Source organism: Danio rerio, chromosome 13, assembly GCF_052040795.2.
Source record: "Danio rerio strain M-AB ecotype USA chromosome 13, GRCz13ab, whole genome shotgun sequence".
NCBI lineage: Eukaryota > Metazoa > Chordata > Actinopteri > Cypriniformes > Danionidae > Danio > Danio rerio.
In genome coordinates, this window is record NC_141033.1 from 10,712,420 (window position 1) to 10,735,870 (window position 23,451).

The 23,451-nt window shown below is 35.6% G+C and overlaps 2 protein-coding genes across 11 annotated transcripts in view; one reads left to right on the top strand and one right to left on the bottom strand.

The window, feature by feature from the left end:
• The window catches only part of camkmt (calmodulin-lysine N-methyltransferase), a 250,520-nt gene extending 229,468 nt beyond the window's left edge, over positions 1–21,052 (bottom strand). For all 5 annotated transcript variants that reach the window (XR_015505741.1, XM_087279009.1, XM_087279011.1 and 2 more), the window contains exons 1-3: positions 20,705–21,052; positions 20,374–20,552; positions 18,051–18,115 (exon numbers count right to left, since the gene is read on the bottom strand). Coding sequence is in view for 4 of the 5 variants with exons in the window: in XM_087279009.1 (XP_087135135.1) it covers positions 18,051–18,115; positions 20,374–20,552; positions 20,705–20,830 (370 nt within the window). In the remaining variant the exon portion in view is untranslated. The remainder of the gene's footprint in view (positions 1–18,050; positions 18,116–20,373; positions 20,553–20,704) is intronic.
• Positions 21,053–21,624: 572 nt separating this feature from the next.
• prepl (prolyl endopeptidase like) overlaps positions 21,625–23,451 on the top strand; it is a 28,203-nt gene continuing 26,376 nt past the window's right edge. For 5 of the 6 annotated variants that reach the window (XM_087278629.1, XM_087278631.1, XM_087278632.1 and 2 more), the window contains exon 1: positions 21,636–21,881. In XM_087278629.1, the coding sequence (XP_087134755.1) occupies positions 21,774–21,881 (108 nt within the window). In that variant the 5' untranslated portion in view covers positions 21,636–21,773. 6 annotated transcript variants of the gene reach the window in all.

Consider the following 23,451-nt stretch of genomic DNA (forward strand, 5'->3'; position numbering starts at 1 on the left):
CGTATTCATTGTGTGTCAGCATTGTCTTCTGAGGCGCAAGTACATTTATTAAATAAATAATTGGTGCAGCTTCTTCTACCACAGTAAATTATGTTTTTACTGTTGATATTTTTCACCAGTTAATCAGGAAGTGACAATTTTGTTCTCTTTGACTCCGTTGGATGGGAACGCTGCTTCATTCGCATCTTTTATACAATATTTGGATGGAAACATAGATATTGCCTACCTTAAAACTCATGAACGTGTATAAAAGTTAAGAAAAATGTATAAATATCACACATTACATTACTTATTTTATTATACTTAAATATTTTAATATTTTAAATGTAAAATTACGCATTAACTTTAGTTAACTGTCTCTGTTTCACTGATGGCTGCTTCTTTTTATAATATACACTCATATTTGCTATAACGTCTGCGCTCCATTGATAATGCCTTTTTATAGTCACGGTGTGCACGCTTAACTCTGGGTTGGTCTACTCAAAGTTGATTGACCTAACTCAGATTCGCTATTCTGAAACCGAAAACTCTTGAGTTTTCAATCTCTCGGTAAATCAACTCAGAGTTCAAGTTTAAACTCTGGTTTGTTTGAATTTCCTTACTGAAACAGGCCCCAGAACATATACTACGGACAATTTAGCTTACCCAATTCACCTCTAGTGCATGACTTTGGGCTTGAGGAAACCAAAGCACCCAGAGGAAACCCACGCAAACATGGGAAGAACATTCAAACTCCACACCGAAATGCCAACTGACCCAGCCAGGGCTCAAACCAGCGACCATCTTGCTGTAAGGTGAGCCACCGTGCCACTCTCATTACTTTAGTGTAAAGTAAAATAGTTATTACGTAAACCTTCCAGCTGCAACCCATCTCTAGGAAACCTCCACAAACACATTCACACAATTTAGCCTACCCAATTCACCTGTACCGCATGTCTTTGGACTGTGGGGGAAACTGGAGCACCCGGAGGAAACCCACGCGAACGCAGGGAGAACATGCAAACTCCACACAGAAACACCATCTCAGCCAAGGCTCGAACCAGCGACCCAGCAACCTTCTTGCTGTGAGGCGACAGCACTACCTACTGCGCCACTGCTTCACCCAAGTTATTTCATGCGTAAATATATATGATTACAACTAATATTGTATGATTTTTTATAGTACTTTTTAAAAAGGTACATTTTTATACCTAAAGGGTTCATAATAGTAACTACATAAGTAACTAAAAAGCACAGTAGTGTACCTTGTTAATATTTTAGGCATTAAAATGCACCTTTAAGTTAATACCACATGCATGTTCGTATGTATGTGCATCATTGAGTAATTATGCAATAATTCAGTACCACAGTATAAAATACAATTATGATCAGATCCCGCCCCTGTACCATGATACTACCACAATATGCTTTGTAAGCGATTGGACCACGACTGACTAAAAACAAAGCCTACATCCACAATAGACTTCAGAAGAAGAACAAAAAGTGTCTTATATCAAGCCAACACAGGCAGAAGTGAGAACAATACAACAGTCCTTCCGCTCCACACCCTCTCAGTTTCTCTCTCATGGCCACAAGCTTGTGTCTGATCGCTTCATATCTGCAGCCCATCTCTTCATTATGTGCAGTAATAGCCTGTCAAAGCTGTGCATTCAGTCTCTCTAAATAACCCGCACCCACAGTTGGGCAATGTGCACGGTGCATGCACTGGCCAGTTAGAGCTCTCTCCCGGTGGCAGCCCGGGGCTAGCTGCTAAATGGAATGCTTCACCTCAATTGAATGGGAATCATTTCTCCTTTATTTCTCCATGTGCGTGACCTTGTCTTTCTTCCCCTGTGTGAGGTGAAGGACGCAGGGGGCTCGCCGCTGGCTGGTGGGGGCTTAGTAGAGGCTGGAGAGGGGCATTAGAGAAGCGGTCTTTACCAGACGCGGGCCCGGAGCCCAGGTCACGGCAGGGGAAAGAGGCTCTTGAGTGATCTGATTGCCTGGTGCAGGATGCGGCGGTCCTTAGAAAGGTTGCTAATAGCATAGCCCCCTTTTAGTGAGCAGGACAATACTGGCTAATTCAATCTGATGCAGAGCCCTTGTATACACACAAGAGTACACACAAATGTAGACGGGCATTTAACTGAAGAGAAAAAGTGGCAGAAAACATGCATGCTCCTATGCCAGCGCACACACATAGGGTATAGGAGCATTCCTGCCGAGTTCGATTTCATTGGTGCAAACGCTGCATCGCTATCATAGCTACGCGCATTGCAGACTGGAAACGCCGATGGCACTTGTTTTGAATTGATTGCTAAAATGCTGGGTTTTGTGGCAGAGGAGAGAATGGACTTAAATGATTCCCATTGATTAGCGATGCCCCACTTTGGACAATGCTATGGGTTTCACAGCAAGGCCAACGGCACATCGTCAGCATTTGCGTGTGCGTTAAATTGAGAGTGAGTGAGTGATGGAACAAGTGCCCGAGTTCACATACACTGAATTACCTCTTCACACAACGTAATGTGACACTCCTCAATTGATATCTTCAACAGGAGAGGAAATAAGTATCGGTTAACAAGCTAGCCGCTGCAGTTTTAGCAAAGCAGCGAGTCACTTGTTCGATTAAAAAACTCAACCTCATGAAGTTTTATAAAGAATCGGAGGCAGAATTACTAATAAACCAGATGTTTTTGAATACTGAACAAACAAGGGAACAGTTGTACGACCCGCTAAGGTCACCCGAACCATTTTAAAAGTATGAGAGTGCCCCCAACTGGACGCACAATTAAAAAAACAGCTAAAACAATTACAGCGGAGACCACCGTATAACCACCGCAAAAGGTTTAAAAATGGTCGATCCCTCAAAAAAAAACACCTAAATAAACATGCCTTCTCTCCACAAGTATCCCTGTGAAGAGTTTGAGCAATGTGTTTTTCTCACTGTGTCAAAACACAGAGGTCACATGAGAGGCATTCACTGCCATTTCAGAGGCCCCAGGTAAGAGAGATGCAATTAGGACGCTAGCACGATCAATTAACCAGCTCTCCAAATCTACAGTAATTAGCTTCTCCATTGTGGAACAGTTGTAAAAAGCCACTTGGCAAAGCAGCGAAAAAGCATCGACTGGATTGTTTGGAGGGAATGTGGGTGTGTGTGTGTGTGTACGAGTATCATTGTGTGCATATTTGTGTGGCACAAACTGTTATACAGAGTGTGATGTGATTGTGTGTTGGAGGAGGGGTGGGTGTTGGCAAGCTCTTTAACTGCTGTACTTACAAAACAATAGTGCGACTCTCAATCGGTGGTCAGATATGTGAAGATCACGGGTACAGTTGTGTTACATTTGAAAGCCTCTATTCCGAGACGGGCTTTACAGACACGCAGCTAAAAAGCTCAGTGGGGAATCTTGGCATCATCTGGCCACTGGACCAGCACTACATCAATCCCCCATAATCCTTTTGGGCCGGATGGGCAGGGAAAGGTGGGTGAAAGAAGCAGAAACGTCACCCCCGCCCCACTTTCCTAATTCTTCGTTCTGATTGGTCTGCCCACCCTCAATACGTTTTGTGAAGCATGAACCCCTGGGCTGGGACTAATAAATGACTTCTCCTTTCTGCTGAAGATTACGTCCCCTCATGGCTTCCCCAAGACAATGAGACAGGAACCAACCTGCTGAAACAGAGGTGGGCCGCTCGGAGGCGGGTGAGAAGGTATAAATGAGGCATAGTGACCAAATCAGGATCCATTCACAACTTGGTCGAAAAGCTTTTCTCAGCCTTATGTTGTTCCACGTTCCTGTAAGACTTTCTGTCTTCTACGAAGAATAAAATAATTTATTTTGAACAATGTTTTTGTCCACACAATGAAAGCCAAGGAGGTTTGGAGCAAGTTGTGAGCAAGTACATGATGGTAATTTAAAATTTTACAGGGAAACGTTTCATTAAATGTGTTTATACCAAACACAAAACTTTACTTTGAGCATTTGAGGTGAAAGATAGATAAGGACAAAAGCAAAAGTGTTGGGCTGTTCTTTCCCGTCCTGAAAAGGTAGTGATGCAAAGCGGTTTGTAGTACATATGATAAACTACAGACAATAGGCAAGCCAGGCAATCATTCCGTTTCTACACAGCTCCTCTGCACCGCAACCCAAAAGCATGGGGCTTGGGCTTCTTAATCTTCCTTTCTTGCCAACACAGGGATCTGGAGGTGTCATATTCCTGCAAAACATTCCTGCTCCTTTCGCTCCAAATGGCCGACGTTTTGTCGCCAGTGCAGGGCCCCTGTAATGAACCTGGGTGGGGGGATATTCAGAACTCAATGACTGGACGTAATTACTTCTCTCCTTTTCTTCGCTCCCTTTCTCCGCACTGGCTCTCCCTCCGAGTCGTACCGGCCCCCCAGCTTTCGGGCTGGCTGGTCAAACACAAAAGACAGGCTACACCATGTCCATCTGGGGAGGGTCGGAAGGGGTTGGAAAGGGGGAGTGTTTTGAATCTAGAACCCTGCGATCAGCTGTGACCGAGACATTGAGCGACTCAGCATTCTTCGCTACAACTGGAATGGACAAAAATCTAAGTTCAAATGTACAATCTTTGCTGCCAGGTCTTACTGATTCAGTTTCCAAGATTTATTTTTTTATGATTAGGTTTATTAGTCAAGTATTTGAGTATCAAGGAAATTAATGTTTCAGATGAAACTGGATATTAAACCTTTCATGCTAATTCTCCTCTTATTAACATGTTGATCATCTTTGACAATGAAATGCTCACTTAAAGTTTTTAAAAAGATGAATAATTAAAGAATTATCTTTGTCAAAACGTTTTCGAAAAAAATTCAAAACATAATAGAATTATATTTATACTGTTAACTATTATTATTAATTTATAATTAAATATACAATTAAAACAATACAATTTTTAATAATGTTTTTTTATATATAAAATATTTAATGTATAATATTTTATGTTGTGTATAGGGTGTGTAAAGCATACCTGCCAACACTCCCGTTTTTCCCGGGACTCTCCCGTATTTCAGACCCATCTCCCGCCCAGCTTCCAAATTGTTCTGTCTCCCGGAAAACTCCCGGAAGCACTTCATTTAGTTTAATTTCGTACTTCCCACATTTGTAATGGCAATAAAAGTATACAATTCTTTTTTTATTGTAATAATAATTCAAAATACAAATAAATAATTAATAAATGAATCTGTTGTTGTTTTTTGTTGTTGTTGTTGTTGTTGTTGTTCAAAATTCCACATAATGGATTTTAATTTAAACATAAATATTCAAATTAAATTAAACAAAAATAATTAAATCTAGTTCCTAAAAATACATCTTAAATCAAATGAGTTCTATTTATTGTGTGAGATACATGTAAACAAAGAGACAGCACTTTCAAACATATGTGTCTGACAGTCATTACACAGAGTGCTTTTCAGACAAACACACAATCAGACAGTGCATGTATACACACACACATAGGACTTTTTTAGGGTTTTTTGGAGCGTTGCCCAAGCTCTGAGTAAAAGGTCGCCATTCGCATGCCTTGTTCTCCGCCAAGACGCTAATCAGATAAATGATCTATTTGTTTTAAAACATCATCAAGTACATTAGGGCTGCTGGAGACCTGGAATGGTTGCTAGGCAAACAGAGGAAGGGGGGGTTGAATACAGGCGAAAGGGTGAAGACGAGCATTGAGGGGGGTCCATAAACGCACCAATGAGATGACAGAAAAGTGCACTCTGATGGACATGGAGAAACGGGAGACAAATTAACTACATAGCATTAATCGCTTACAAGTCCAATGAAAGCACAGAAACCCACAGATGCACATTCATACACAGAGAAACTGAGATAATGGGATGTTCTCTACACTCAAATAAAAGTGCTTAAAATACCATAGTGCTACTATGGTTCTAATGGGTATTACTATAGATGGAAAAGCATGGTGTTTATTTTCCATTTTTTTTAATTCCTAGTTTTTGCACATATACCATTGCACTACCGTGGTATTTTTACAGAATTTGAGTTTCATGTGAATATCATCTGATACATGTTATGTCATTCCATGTAAAGTGACAAGCGCATGAATATTAATTGGCTCTTTCTTATTTGTCATTATTTTTTTCTACTTTTTCTTTCTACTAATAATGTTTCATCTTTTAATTATAAATATATGTACTTGCATCATATATTTAACATCATGTGAGATGCTTTTTGACTAGCAGGCAATACTGTTGCTCTTTAAAACACTCTTTATGCGTGGTAAAAATAGCAATATACATTTACATATGTAAACGTGTTTTAAACAGCAATATACATATAGAAACTATTAAGAGACCGCTTGGAAACTCTCAGTTCCTCTGGATTTAAAGTGTCTGCTTGAGTAAAACATCATTTTTGTTTTGTTTTCCAAATGACTAAATTCCAAATTGCAGACTGTTTCTCCAAAATGTTAAATGCTAATCTAGAGCATAAAATGACAGTTATGACCCCATTTTCATGTTTAACCATGTTTTCAAACATGTTTCTATTCATTTTTCGACAACACAACACAAATGTTTTGCCTTTAGTAAAGTTAAGAATGCAGTATTTGGTAGAATAACTTTTTATTCTGAAAACGCTCAAAATGACAATATCTTTATATGAAATTTGGAATAAATGTCATCAGATATTTACAGAATCAACACATTTTAAATATGTATATTGTAAATACACTCAAAAATTACTTTTGCTGCTTGTTTAAACAACTTATTTAAAATGGCCTGAAACAAAACACAATTATCAAGTTTTTTTGGGATAACTTAATTGTTTTATGTTCAGTCCACTTAAATTTGTGAAAAAATTCTAAATTAAGAAAACTTAATCGATTTGTGTTGGGACAGCATAAAGGAATTGTGTGGAACCAGCATTTTTTACAGTTTAAATATATAAACATTATTTAAACTCTTTAAATGTTTACACTTTTATATTTTTTTAAATCACAGCTGTACTTAAATCCAAAGTAAATCCAAATTAAATGTCATTTATTTTGGTGAAATCAAGAGTTTAATAATGTAAATAAATAAGAGATCTATAAAGAAATGTAAAAAGTATCAGTTTAAATATATAAACACTCAATAAACTTTTTTAATTCTACACTTAAATTGTTATTATTTTTTAATCACAGCTGTACTAAAACAGAAGTAAATCAAAAATAAATGTCAGTGATGTTGGTGAATTCAAGTGTGTAATAATGTAATTAAAAAAGAAATCTATTAAGACATTTTAAAAAAAAGTATCAGTTTAAATATATAAACACTCATTAAACTCTTTAAATTCATTCATTCATTCATTTTCCTGTCGGCCTAGTCCCTTTATTAATCCGGGGTCGCCACAGCGGAATGAACCGCCAACTTATTCAGCAAGTTTTTACGCAGCGGATGCCCTTCCAGCCGCAACACATCTCTGGGAAATAAACTCTTTAAATTTTATACTTTAAATATATATTTTTTTTTATTACCACAGCTGTACTAAAATACAGAAGTAAATCCAAAATAAAAGTTAGTGAAGTTGGTGAATTCAGGTGTATAATAATGTAAATCAATAAGAGATATATTATTAAATGTAAAAAATAAATAAATAACTAATACAAGACTTATCATGTTTATTACACTAATCTGCATGTTTAGAACAGAAACATTGCAAACTTTACTTCATACACAACGGAATACCCAAAAAAGTTAAGCATGAGGGCGTAAAATGTGCAAAGAAATTGAAAAATTGAGGCAAAAAAAATCTACTAATCGCGCGAGTCTTAAATGTGAATTTCTGGGGTGTTATTACTTTCCTCATTCAGCCTCTCTCTCTCATAATTCCAGACTAGAAGGGACCTTTGCAACAAAAGAAAAAGTGTTACCTGGCTGCTAAGGTATGTTGGTAATTACTGTGGCATTACACCCTGCACAATGTCCCAGTATTGTAATTTCGTTCCTTCAGGGTTCCTTTATCACGTCTCTTAGCTCTGATACAACTCGCCCCACTGCTGACCCCTGTAGCCATGATTAAGAACATTTGCTTTTATACTCGCGCTTATACAGAGAGGCAAATCCTTTTATAATGCCATCTTGCACATAGCCAGAAAAAGAACATTATGTTTTATAATAATGCTTCACATAATGACTTTAATCTGGGTCACTTATTTATTATTCAGCACGGAGACTGGGTCAGCTCTGGGTCACTCAAATACAGGCAATATTTCCTGTAGGTGGCTTTATCATGAAAGCGGTTCTTGGTCTTTTATTTTGCTCCTTTAAATTAATATTCATTTATGTATTCATTTGTTTATTACATTGTTGTCACACATAGAGGGTTTAAAATTAACTTTAAAGTTTAATTTAAGTAAGTTTTATTAATTTTAAAAAATAGATATGCTTTAGTGAAACAGTAGAAGATTAAACGGATAATTGACCTTGTTTGAGGCAAAAACACCTATAGTTTCAGGGAAAAAACAGAGCTTTAATATAATAAAGTAAAAACTGACTTTAAAATCATCATGCTGCAAGAATAAAGTCATGAGGAAATTAATAAAGTGTAAAAATCACTTAAAAGTCACTTAAAAACTGAGTTTGAGTTGAAAACCACAACTATTTGTTTCTTTTTACAATTTCTTTGTACATTCGAATAAAAAATTTGTCATTGACAGATATATTTTTGTATAAAATAAATGCAAAAGTGTCATGTTTTCAAACATATTTAGAGTTTGCATTCATTTTGACAACAAAATATTTTTAACTTGTGTTAAATGTTCAGCAATATCTGATTTACTCAATGGAAATAAAAGAAAAAGCATGTTATACTGGCACATTTTTTCAGACCTAAATAAAACCAATATTATTATTGACCTAATAAAGTTAATCCAGATATCAGTGCATTTATGTAAAGAGTATGTCTTCAACATTTATTAGATTTACTAAGAATATTTATGAATGTCTCTAATAGACCTACAGGGCGGTATTAATAAGCCATGAAGTAAAGTGAAACGGCTATTAACTCCAGCATGATAAAGTCAATGTATACAGAACCACAGACCTTTATCTATAAATAAAGAATAATTATAGAACTGTGTATTAAAATATTTTTAATTAAAAACTAAAAAAAAAAATTTTATCTGGATTTGGCAAATTATCAGAATTTATAGATCAGGGGTGGCCAACCCTGTTCCTGGAGGGCCACCTTCAGCAGATTTCAGTTGCAACCCATATCAAACACACCTGCCAGCAACTATCACGTGGTGTTCAGGTCATAATTAATTGGTTCAGGTGTGTTTGATATGGGTAGCAACTGAAATCTGCAGGAGGGTGGCTCTCCAGGAATAGGGTTGGCCACCCCTGATATAGATGATGAAATATCTCTAGAAGGTTGGAATGAGGTACTCTAAGTAAAAAAGCTCATACCTCATATGCAAACAATCAACAGTGGCCCGAAACTTGTACAGTACAAATGGCAGATGTGAACATACATAACTCCTGCTATATTGCACAAGTTTAACAATAATATTCCAGATATCTGTGTAATGAGGTAAGAGGTACATTGTACCACTGTACATGGGAATGTGTGCAAGTGAAACCTTTTTGGCGAGGTATTATTAAAATGATCGACAGAATGTTATCTAAGATATTACTATTGGATACTAAGATTTTGATCCTGGGTATATATCCTATCAGCCCTCTCTTACAAAGCAGAGGTCAGATTTATAGAAATGTGTATTTTACAAGCTAAACGTATTGCTCTTAATTGGAAAAATATAAAGAATCTAAAATTGGAAAGTTGATTAAAGAAATGGCGTCATGTATGTCAATGGAAAGGATCACATACACCAGGGGTGTCAAACTCAATTCCTGGAGGGCCGAAGCCCTGCACAGTTTAGTTCCAACCCTGCTCCAACACACTTACCTGTAGGTTTCAAACAAGCCTGAAGGACTCAATTAGTTTGATCAGGTGTGTTAAATTAGGGTTGGAACTAAACTGTGCAGAGCTGCGGCCCTTTTGGAACTGAGTTTGACACCTGTGACATACACTCTCAGAAAAAAATTTACACGGTGATACAAAAAATGTTCCTTGAGGGCCAGTTTTGTACCTTTGTAAAAGTTGTACCTTATATGGTACAGAAAAGACCTCTTATGATACTGTTCTGTACCTTTTATGGTACAATTCAAATGAAGGTACATAATTGTTCTAATAAAAAGGTACACTCTCAGAAATAAAGGTACAGGAGCTGTCACTGGGGCGGTACCTTTTCAAACGGTACATATTTGTACCTGAAGGGTCCATAATGGTATTTCAGAGGTACTTTTTAGGTACATTTGGGTACTAATATGTATCTTTTAAAAAGATACTGCCCCAGTGACAGCTCCTGTACCTTTATTTCTGAGAATGTACATAACTGTTGGACAACTCCTTCTTTGTTACAATATCTATGAAAATAAATATTACTGGAAAGGCAAAGTGGTTTATAAATAATTTCCATATTAAAACATGAATCATCATTTAAAAGCATATGTTTAAAGAAACTCATAAACAATAATTATTAAGTTCTATAATGCAATAATACAAAACAACTGGTACAACATTTGTATCTTTGATGAAGGTACATTTTGGTTTCCCATGGTATAAATCATGTTCTTAAAGGTACACACTGCAATGGTACAAATTTGTTTCTTTGTCTTAAGGTACAATTCTGTTCCATAAAAAGGTACTGCCCCAGTGACATGGGTTTGTACCTTCTTTGATACAACATTGTACCATTTTTTCTGAGAGTGTACATTGTGAAAAAGAAACTAAATGTGTTTGAAGATATCTGCCTTTTAATATCTTCCTAAAGTTCAATGTAAATGTTGGCAGTCTGCTACAACAAGAACAAGCTCTGAGGAAGTAGGGTAGTATCATGGTCTAAACATAGACTTGGGAAACACTCTTAACCTTATTTAAACAGATCTCCCCCTTTTGTTGTTGTTGTTGTTTGTTTGCTGTGTCTACATGATTATTATTGAGTAACTGTGTAATCTGTTGTGATATGCAAACTGAAAAAGTTCAACAAAAATGACTCCATTGGCAATTATTTTTTACATTCAAGTTTAAAATTTTAGCCATAATTGCAATTTGAATCGCTCACATTGCTTTTAACAGAAAACGATTAATTTCCAGCCAACTGACAGTGTCATTTACTCATCACAGACAATTGTGGCTGGCATTTGGTGCTGGGTGGGTGAGTGTTAATTTCGGACCCTGTCTGCACACGTTCAACAGGCCGTTGTGCAGTAATGAGGGCTTGAGTCTGGTCAGTGAGTCGTCCTGTAAACAGTCTGAGAGCAGCGTTAATTAACTCGCACCAACACCGGAGAGCAGAATAAGGCAGAGATGGAGAGCCCGAACCTCTGACCTCCACAGGTCTAACCGGGCCTCATTGGACAGACTCAATCTGAGCAATTAGTACACCGGGTCCCCCAATCTACATAATTGCCCAAGCAGGGGGTACGACAGACGGGCATGTGAGTGGAGACTATTGAACACACACAAACAAACACATCATAGAAAAAAAGACAAGCACACTAATAACTCTTATTACACTATGAAAAAGCTCTTAAAGTCACCATCACACACGGATTCTTGATAACTAAACTGGTTGGGTGTTAAACAGAAACCATGCTGAGACTGAGCACTGCACATTAGGATGTCTAATTGTCATGATTTCCTGTCATGATCATGTGACTCTTCTGAGGATACATGCTAGAGTCTGTTTTTCTGTGAAATTGTAATAACAAGCTTTAACATATGCTTCACTGCTGGTTTCTAGGTAAAATGAAAGCTACTGCGCAATACGGCAGCAACAACTTTTGTTCCTTTTCACACTAATAATATCTACAGAGACATATTGTTGATGAATAAAGGCATTTTTTGTGTGCTGTTCTTTGCACAACACCAAATAAACACCAAGATTTATGATTTGTTATCAAAAATAAACATTTCCCTCACTTATTTTCATATGGACAACTTTTCTAGTGTGCTCAGTTTGCTCAGTATCTCACTTTATTGTACTTGTGTTGCAGAGCGCTCAAGTTTGAGTCTGTTAAAGCATAGTTCCACAAAAAATAAATAAAATCAATGCAAAATCAAGGTAAACCTATGTGGCCACTGTACAAATTTCTCTCATATTTGTATTTGAAAACATTACTGTTTGGTTTATGAAAAGGTTTAGGTCAAGCGTTTGCTAGATGATCTTTACAACAAGCCTTGCCTTCTAATAAGCTTGTACATAATGACATGTATGTGAAACGTAAAACAAAATGTAACGTTTTTACATACAGATAGCGCCCTCTTGTGGATTTTTCATCTGACAAGTGCGACAAAACGTAAGAAAATTGTAAAAAAAAGAATTTGATTTTCAAACCAATTACAATTTGTGGCACTTTCATTTGTGATATATATACATATATATGTATATTGTACACACTGAAAATCTGACATTGTATTGTGAAAAAATAAATATATTTATTATTATTATTTATTATATAATTATCTTTTTCTTTTTATTAAATAATTGTATTTGTATTGCTTAAGGTGGTATATATTAACCAAACTTCTTCTTGAGTGTGATGTGCGTTGCATACTACTGAAGCATTTTTGCGGAAGAAGGAGATGAAGTTATTATAAATGCAAAGGCCTAACTGTCTAAAGTTAACTTGAGCTCTGAAGCTAAACTTTCTGTCAGCAGAAATGTGTTGAAACTGAACACAGAATATGTGCAGTTGAGAAAGGCTTAGGCTTTTAATGTTGTACAGGGAATTGGTAAAAAAAAAGAAAGAAAAGAAGACGTATGCATGGGTGTGGCCAACTGGAGAATGATTGACAAGTGATGTATTTCACTAAACTCCACCTGTTAATATCAGCTGCCTATATAAGTTGAAGTCAGGAAATGAAAACTGTTGCGCTCCCCTGAATGTAACTCTTAAATTGCATTGAGGATAACAGAATTCTGTAAACCGAATTATTTATTTGTATCCAATAAATTGCTAATATGTTAAACCTTGAAGAAAAAAAACTCTCAAGACCTTTTTATTTAACAGGCATGGAATTGACTAAATATTCCAACAATTGGCCACATTTAAATTAAAAAGTGCGAACAGCAATACAAAAAAATTAAATATGAGAAGAAAAAAGTAATCTGATTTGGGCAGTAAGCTTGGCAATGTAAATGCAACCTAAACCTCCATTTACAGTTCATATATAATTTTTGTCAATCAGATCACAAGTGAAGGATACAGGATGTAAACAGAACCTAAACCGATTTCAGCTTATCCTCTTTCAACTACTTCAAAAGGTGTGAAATGACAGATACTCATGCTAGGCACTTTCATACACTATGTATACTACCCCTATATATTTTCCCTTTAGTTTTCCAGCAACTCTGACCCGAGCACATGACAGTGCAAGAGCTGACGTCTGAATCCAAACCAGTGGTCAACAAGCCTCTCTAAAGCTCTTCATGTCCACCCAGCATGTTCAGATAAGACCTTTTGTGTCCCTCTTGATCCCTGCTGGAAACAACAGCACTTAAACCCACAGCACAGTCAACCCTTCCAACCCTGACAAGTTGGATCACCGTAATCCATACATTTGGGTAGCTAATCCACATTCAGTGCCTCAGAGGACATAGAGACCTTTCGGCTTGTCAAATCCTGGGACGAGGACTTTAAACTGGGTATGCGAAGTGGGCAACACCAGAGGCTCCCTCCCCTTTGCAGACAATGAGCCTGCCCAGCTGAGCTGACAAGGACATGGGGGAGATGTTTGGGCTTACCAATGCGTAAGATCAATTAAGGGTGGTTGAGAGGAAGCTCTGAAAAGAGATGCGATGACCCTGCTGTAGAAGAGAGCATGTTGGCCCTATTCACTAATCCAGTAAAGGAGCCAAATATTTTAAGACCTATCAGTCCGCAAGCCAGTGAAAACCAGTCGCTTTCCTTTGCTAAAGTAGGTCATCTGCATTACAAAGTATTGAACTAAATAAGTGACTTTCCTTCTTTTAACAGCAACAACTGATTCCGAAAAGTATTGGTGTGTGTGTGTGTGTCTGCTGCAAAACTTTGTTGTCAACAGAAGAAAGTAAGATGTACAGTTTTGGAGTTACATAAAGTAGTTAAAATGATGATGAAATTTACTTTTATCAGTACCATATACCAATTTTTAAACCTAAATTGCAAAAGGTGCAACTATTTTGATTACTACTATGGTGAGGGAGGCTAGGGCGAAATGTTAAATCAATCCATTTAACGTTAACGTTACTTAAAAAGCAGACGACGGTTACAGCAGAACCCACAAGCCACTATTTCACTGCTATGGAGACAACGAAAGTTGTAAACTCCATCTCTTTTCTCTATCTCTCTCCCTGTGGACCTTTAACCTGCTTGCGTGAGGCAACGTTTACCTTTTCTCTCTTGACTGTTACAGCGATTCTTATATATAAACACAAGCGTGATACTCTGCAGCTTGAGTTTTCTCCACGGCGTCTGTCATGAATCAGCTGTGCCATGTATTCGCATCACTCATCGGTGAATAACACCAGAGCTGCGCTCACCACCAATCGCTTTCTGTTGAGTGCGGGAACACAAGGATCAATCCCACGCGTTTAAAAACTCACTCTTTTACTTACTATAAATGCCCATGTTGTTCTGTTCATGTATTTGAGTTGTTTGATACATTCAAAAAGAGTGTTTTCTTTGAGCAGGTCAAATTAAAGGTACAGTTTATTTATCTGACTGATTGAATTAAAGGACAAAATTGTATTACAGATAATATATAAATGTATTTATAAATTATACATTTTATTAAAAGAATTCTTGTGCTGTGAAGTAAAATCTAAAATTGTGTATGGAAAGCATTGTCAACCACCGTGAATGTTATAAAATCAATATGAAAAACAATCTAAATGTAAATGTTTTAAAGCTTTTATAAATCTATATAAAATATTTGACATATTATTTATTTAACTGAACTTTAAATACTGTGGTTATTTTCTTCTTTGGATTTTTTTTTTTTATTAAATAAAAAGTAGTGTAATGTAGCGTACTTCGTGATTATGCTTGGTCTTCCTTTGGTGCAGTTAAAACCACAACCTCAAACTTGTAGCTATTTTATGAAATTATAGTAAATCGTAAATTTTGATCGGATAAATCATGATTTGATTTTTTTCTTCAAATCTTGCAGCCCACTAGCCGATAGTTTCCAAAACCACTCTAGGTAGGAAGCAAAAAAATAAAATCACTAAAGATTAAAAAAAAGAAAAACTGCTTTACAATGTTAATTATACGTTTTACCACTCACTTTCTCTCAACCTATAAGCATAGTTGAAAAAACCCTTTTAACTCATAGCCTAATTCATAGCCTAAGAGAACTGATTTAAAAGAGTTTTATCTGACCAAATTATAAGACTTATTTCACATTTCTGGATTCCTTAGCAGCGAAAGTTGTCACAGTTGGGTAAACTTTAAGAGCAGATTTAAGGAGAGTACCTTAAATACATTTTAGAACTCCAATTTGCTCAAGTAACAAAAGAAAAACTCTGTGATGAAAGTGCTATCATGACATTCAGGAAAAAAAAAGGGGGACGGGGGAGTGTGAGACTAATAATAGCAGCCAGAAGACAGAGCAATGCCAAATTTGCTAGACTCTGCATTAGAAATACCTCGCATGAGCATTAACTAGTTTGTTCGTGTGTGTGTGTGTGTGTGTGTGTGTGCGTGTGTGTGTGTGTGTGTGTGTGTGTGTGTGTGTGTGTGTGTGTGTGTGTGTGTGTGTGTGTGTGTGTGTGTGTGTGTGGAATACAAAGTGTAGCTTTATACAGTTGAAGTCAGAATTATTAGCCCTCCTGTTTATTTTTTTCTCCAATTTCTGTTTAACGGAGAGAAGATTTTTTTCAACACATTTCTAAACATAATCGTTTTAATAACTCATTTCTAATAACTGAATTATTTTATCTTTGCCATGATGACAGTAAATAATGGTTTACTAGATATTCTTCAAGACACTTCTATACAGCTTAAAGTGACATTTAATAATAATATTAATAATTAATTGCTTATATTTATATAGCACTTTTCTGGGCACTTAAAGCACTTTACACAAGGGTGGGTGGGGGATGGGGGGTGGGGGGTATCTCCTAATCCACCACCAGTGTGCAGCATCCACCTGGATGACGCGACAGCAGCCAGACCGCACACCACACACCAGCTGATTGGTGGAGAGGAGACAGAGGGATGAAGCCAATTATGATATGGGAATGGTTGAGAGGCCATGATGGACAAAGGCCAGTGGGCAAATTTGGCCAGGATGCCGGGGTTAAACCCCTGCACTTTTTCATGACCTCGGTTTAACGTCTCATCCGAAAGACGCTCACTAAGCAGTATAGAGTCCCTGTCAGTATACTGGGGCATTAGGACCCAGACAGACCGCAGGTTGGGCGCCCCCTGCTGGTCTCACTATCTACACTTCTGGCAGCAACCTAGCTTTCCCATGTGGTCTCCCATCCAGGTACTGACCAGGCGCAGCCCTGCTTAGCTTCAGTGGGTGACCATGTCAGAGTTGCAGATAGCTAGCTGCCGGCTTAACAAGGTTAATTAGGTTAACTAGGCATGTTAGGGTAATTAGGCAAGTTATTGTATTACGATGGTTTGTTCTGTAGACTATCGAAAAAATATAGCTTTAAGGGGGTTATAATTTTGTCCTTAAAATAGCTTTTAAAAAATTAAAAATTGCATTTATTCAAGCTAAATTAAAACAACAAGACTTTCTCTAGAGGAAAGAATATTATCAGACATACTGTGGAAATTTCCTTGCTCTGTTTTCCAAAACATCATTTGGGAAATAGTTAAAAAAGAAAAAAAAAATTAAAAGGGGGGCAAATAATTCTGACTTCAACTGTACTCGTACCTATATAATTTTTTTATCTAAATATTTAAAACTTTGAAGGATTTAAGAAGCTGATGACCATTAAACATCATCTCGTAAAAAGGTCTTGCCTTTTGTCATTGAACAGCAAACATTTGATTCAAACTTGTAAGATCCGAATCATCTACACATGATGTATTTCTCCACTAGGGGCAAAAGAGCATCTAAAACTGATAACTGTACATACGGTATACGATCAATCCAATATTTGGGTTTGATATTGTTTCCACATTATTCATAAGTCTCTTATGTTTATCAAGGCTGCATGTATTTGATCAAATCTTGTGAAATATTATTACAATTAAAAATAAATCATATTAATATGCTTTAAAATGCAATTCATGCCTGTGATCTAAATGTTCAGCATAATTACTCCCGTTTTCAGTTTACTGATTTGCTATTCCCTTTTTTAGTACTATCAAATTTTGTAGAAATTATTTTACTTTTTATTTTAAGTTTCTTTGAATTATTATTATTATTATTATTATTATTTTTACTTTAAACTGAAATAATCTGTACCATTAGAAGCACATTTATTTTCACTAATCAAATGCATTTGCGCAATATGTATTTAAAAAAAAGCTTATGAAAACAACATAAATCTATTGAACAACACGTAATCTTGCCTTTGGACAGTTTTAATAGTTTTTGATCCACTTCAAATGTTGACTATTGTGTATATACTGTGATTGTTTGTTCAGCCAGCTTTCAGCTTACATTCACTTATAAAGGCAATTGACTCCAAAGCAAATGGCCATTGCTTATTTAATTGTATAGCCACACAACATTCTGACTTCTTCACAAAGTATGTTATGATCGTACGCAGAGAAAGTAAACGTACTTTCATATCCCTGTCAATATACAGCAGGAGTCAACAAGTTGGTTATAATAAGATGCTTGTAAGGCTCAAGTGTGCCTGCCTCTGGTGCATCACGGAGCTGCAGCTTGATCTGACACCCTGCTGACTGCCATTGAACACTTCTGTTTATCATTTCAGTCAAGTATTGTTCATAACCAGGGAGTTTCACTATTCAATGCTGACTTATGCATAGTACTGTAGACATGTACAGAATGAGTACTCACAGACATTTCCCGTGTTGTCAAAGCTGCTGAGAACCTCATCCACTCTAATGGGGCCAAGATTGTCTCTGAAATGAAGTAAGGAACATGATATAGCTATATGATAATGACAATACTGACGATAGATATGAAAACTGATCAAAATATCTAGTTAGCGTATACTTAGTCAAAAAAAACAAAAAAGAAATTTCTCATTGACCCATTCTTTTATATATAGAAATAAAAGAAGATTGTTTTAAGAATGTTCAAGCTGCTTTTATTCCTTACAATGAAATGACTTCTGTCAATGGATGTCTTTCACAGACACATTTCCACAGTTACTAACACAGTTAGAAACACAGTTAAACACTTACCTGTGTAACACAAAATGTCACAGAATGCGGAAGATTTTAAATGAATAAATGCAACAGTTGTGCAATAATGCAGACAAGATTTTGCAGCAAAAATACAACATTCATTTGACCTTCGACTTTTTTATTTAGCTACTACCACCTGCGTGACATCCCTAACTACAGCTTTAATCGACATGGTATTAAATTGAAAGTTTTTACTAGCAGGTTTGCTTCTCCAACACTGCATCATACCATAATAAGCAGTAATTTACACTGCTGTGTTTATAAAAACCTACCCCAGAACTGCTCTGAGAGTCACCTAAGAAGCATGTTACCCTTTTATCTGAGGTAATTATTGTCATTTCATGCACAAACTGACATATATTATAACAGTCAAATGTACCTTTAAAAATAAAAATAGTGATAATTTGATATTATTTTTATTTTAAAAAGAATATTTATATATTGTTTTTTAAATAAACGTTTTTTTATTAATATTATTATTATTATTATTATTGTTATTATTATTAAGAATATTAATATGATAGTTTTAACAAAAATACAACAGATGTCAAATTGGGTTTTTAAAATGTTATTTTGGTTATATTTGTAATAAATTGTTGGTAAAGTTTCACAAAATCTATTTATTAGACATGCTTTTTGATTACTACAATTATTTTAACCAAAAAAAAAAAAAACTTTTTAAAACCGAGATTCAATTATATCCTATTAATAATAGCTGGTTAGCAACTTATTACATAAAATATGGATTATGTAATCGGGTTAAAAAAGTCACTTTATCAATTCATATTACATTTGAAATTCCTCATAATCCCATTATAGTTACTTTTTTATAGATTACATGCTTACAAATTACTGTACATTTGACATAGTTTATTGATATATAATATTATATATCAATATATTCTTCTTATTGAAAATGCTGGACTACAAAACAAGTAGTATGTTGGAGGGGTACATAAGTGTGAACAGTCAAAATATACACTGTGCAAGTCAAAATAATAACTTTGTGCCAAAAAAACATTAGAATATTAAGTGAAGGCTGTCTTCCAACAAGACACTTTTCAAATTTCCTCACATAAATATAGCAAAACTTAAAATTTGGTTAGTAATATGCATTGCAATGTGGACAATTTTTAAAGATGTTATCCTCAATATTTAGATCATTTTTAACCTGAGATTCCAGATTTTCAAATAGCTGTATCTCAGCCAAATAGACCCTTTTCACTTTTCTGTGTTTCTCAGTAGTGGAAGGCATCATGGTTGGGTAAGCTTGTAGAGTGCAGTGAATGGGAGAGTACAACAAACGTTTTTTTTTTTTACAATCCTATTTGCTGAAATAATAAAAAAAACTCCAAGATTATGAACAACTTGCATAAAGCAGTAATTAGTTTTTTTGTTATTTGACTCAATGATATAATGCATTCATAAATGCATATAAATGTTAATATGTTTTCTTTTTTTAAATAAAAATAGTAAAACTTTAAGGATTAAAAATTAAGATGACTGTTAAACCAGTCATAAGTCTTGTTATGCTTTCAGATGATGTTCATTCATTCATTAATTTACCTTCCAGCTTAGTGCCTTTTATAAATCTGGGGTTTGCCACAGCGGAATGAACCGCCAACTTTTCCTGCCCTGATACTTATGACTGGTTTTGCAAAAGAGGGTGACAATTGTTCTTTTTTCTCTTTAAAGAAGAGACGTTTTCTTTTTTCTTTCGTTGTCTCTTTGTGTCTCTTTAGGTTTTCCAAGTACAGAATGTATTCTGTCACGCAAATTTATTAGTGGACCATGCAAATGAAAAAAAAAAGTTCTCTAAAAGTAGTCAGATTACATTACTTTAAAAAAGTGGTTACACTACAACGATTCTCATCATGTGATTTGTTTTCACTGACTATTAACTACTCCACAAAGCACTGACTAATAACACCAAAAAGATAAGCTGTTCTACTGTACTGTCTTCAGCATACCTGAGTAAGGCACTGTACTGGGGAAAGATTGCACTTCTGTACTCCACCCACTGGCCGTCAGAAGGGTCCTCCGTCTCTGGGGGAGTCCCTCTGCTCCTGGAGAACAGGTTAAAGGAGGAGAATCTCCGCACTGACACCTGCTGAACATCTTGACTGTCGAGCTGCTTCTGTTTCAGCACCTGCATGATGAGAGACACATCAGAGGATGCTGCAGCTACTCTGACACATCAATACGTCTAATGTGAAAAACACTTTACATAATGCGTTACATTCGCGCTTATTGAAGCAAACAAACACATTAAAATAGCTGAATACTGAGGGAAGTCCTTACCTGTCGCAGAAGAGCCCATCGTGCACGGGCCACATCGGTTCCACAGTGAGAGTCGTGATTTTGGTGATCATTCGCATGCATTTCTGTCGCAGCCAAAGGGGCGTCTTTAAATGTAACGTTATTCATCCCAAAGCAACCTGCTGGAACTCATGCAGAAAATTACTTCTCACTGTATCACTAGAAGAGCTGCGGAATGCAGAGTCTAATCGAAGGCTTATTTGGCATTTGTTCTACGGATGCGGTTAAAGTCCATGGCGTAATTTAATCGTGTTTTACCAATTCGCCGGTTCTCTGTTGCTTAGTAATAAAATCCCATGCTACTTCCGTACACCACCTCCACTTGTGCTGGCGAAAAGGAAATCGAATCAACCACCGAAGTCATCGAACACTGTCGTATTATGGCTATCGTTTACGATTCTAGACTCGATTAGTCTTTCCTGAATTATATGTCATATTTTAGCGCCATTTGTGACTCATCCCGAGAGTCGGTTCTTTTGAACAGTTCGTTTGCAATAATTGATTCAAACCTGTTGATACAATATTCCATTAACTCACACACTCACACACTTTCCTAGTTTTTACTTTGATTGAAAAAATAAGTGGTTTACACATGCTTTATTCATAGTAATAAGTGTTTATTTCATTGAATGTGTTGCAGTTCAATTTGTTGCTCATACACCCATAAAAGTCAATGAGAACCTAAATCTATTTCGCATTTAAAAGAAATATATAAAGTGTAATAAGCTAATTCGATTGACTTCTAAGTTCTCGGTTAATTTTCAGTCGGTCGTGTTCGGAAAAGACGATTTTCAAGAATACAACGGTTTAATTAAAAGACAAACGATTTGTGAACCGATTCAACCGAATTCAACCGAAAGATCCGATTCACTATTCGCTAGTGTATTTTTCAATACACAACAGCAGCTCAAGCACATGGGCAGCGGGGAAGTTTAAATGTTCTGAACGTGACACTTACCTAAGATGATTATTAACTATATGTTTATGTATTTTATATAACAAGTCGTCGTTCATTCATAATAACAATTATTAGATCATCGTGCTGCATTAAATGAATCTAATCATCTCCTCAAGCCTGCTGCTTATGCGATTACTTTCTCGAAATGTAACGTTACGTCGGGCGAATATAGAAACAATACTCTCTCGTCTTTACTCTGAGGTAAGATCAACTCCAGTTTAACGTTACAGTCTAATGTTGTAGTTTTAGGGGTGTAAAGGAGTAAATTTGTCTCATGTAAAGAAGCAAATGTAAATGCTGCAGTGACAGGTGCGTAAATGCTGTAACGTACAGACATTTAATACAAAAAACAAGATCTTAATATTACTGTTTAATTTATGTATAAAATAACCCCCTTTTTATTTATAAATTTTTAGATCAGAAACAGGATTTCAATTCTGAATACAGACAAATTGTATATCATATGATCTCTATGTTTGTAAATGGGTTTATAAAATAATAACAACTTGTAAAAATAGTGAATTGTGTAGTCTATACACATTTAAACTGATATTTAATTAGTTTTTAAGGACTGTACGGTGATCCTACATAGGTCATTAACAGATTGCAGACAATTATAATTTGTTGTTGATTGCAAAGTATATGATAGTTTGTAACAAACTGGTGGTAACACTTTTAAAAAATGGTTTAGTTAATTAATGTATTTAAAGCATGAACAAACAATAAACATATTTATTACAGTATTTATTAATATTTGTTAATGAAATAATAAAATAAAAATGTAGTTGTTTATTGATAGTTCTTCCAAACGTATAGTGCAATAACTATTGTTAACAAACACAACTTTGGATTTTAATAATGCTTTAGTAAATGTCGAACTATGATTAATAAATGCTGTACATGAGTGTTCATACTTAGTTACATGTTAGTAAATAGATTATTAACTTTAACCTATGGACCATTATTTTAAAGTGTTACCCATAATCTTAGTGTAGGTAACATGTTCTGACTACTTTTTAAATACTTTTATACCATATTTTTGCCTTACTTACAATGTCACAGAAAGATAGAAAGAACATTTAAAAGAGTTAAAATAAGAATTAAAAGGGACCTTTTATGCTAAAATCACAGTTAAGCACAGTTGTGTGGCAACAGTTTGTGATTATAATCAGCATCTAATAGCAAAAATGTAATAATTAAATTTTTTACAAATTCACACTTGATAAAAACAGTCTTCAGTAACATGTTGATTGGCATTCACTTATCTATTCATCATTACTAAGATCTGTCCCTCATTAGCATAGGAGTCTTTTTTATCCACCACTATGCTGACACATATATTTATAGCTCCACCCTCTATTGAAGAGAGCATAATCTCATTTAGATTCAAAGCGGCAGTCACCAATATAGCAAAATTAGGATCAAAGCCTAAAAGTGGCAGTTTCAAAGAAATATAAAACTTTATTTCTGAGGTATTTTGAGCCGAAACTTCACATACACACTCTAGGGGCATCTGAGACTCAATTTACATATTGCAGAAAGGGGCATAATAGGTTTTCTTTTAAATAGAATTTACTGACTTTGCGTTAGTCAATAACATGTAATCATAATCCAAAAAATTATATGTAACTTGAAAGGAGAACTTAAAAATGCTAAATATTGTAATTACAAGTAATACATTTTTGAATATGATAGCATAATTCAAATTACATGTGATCCGTTACTGCCCAGCACTCTTAGTGTAAATATGCCTGACAAAATATTTCTGATA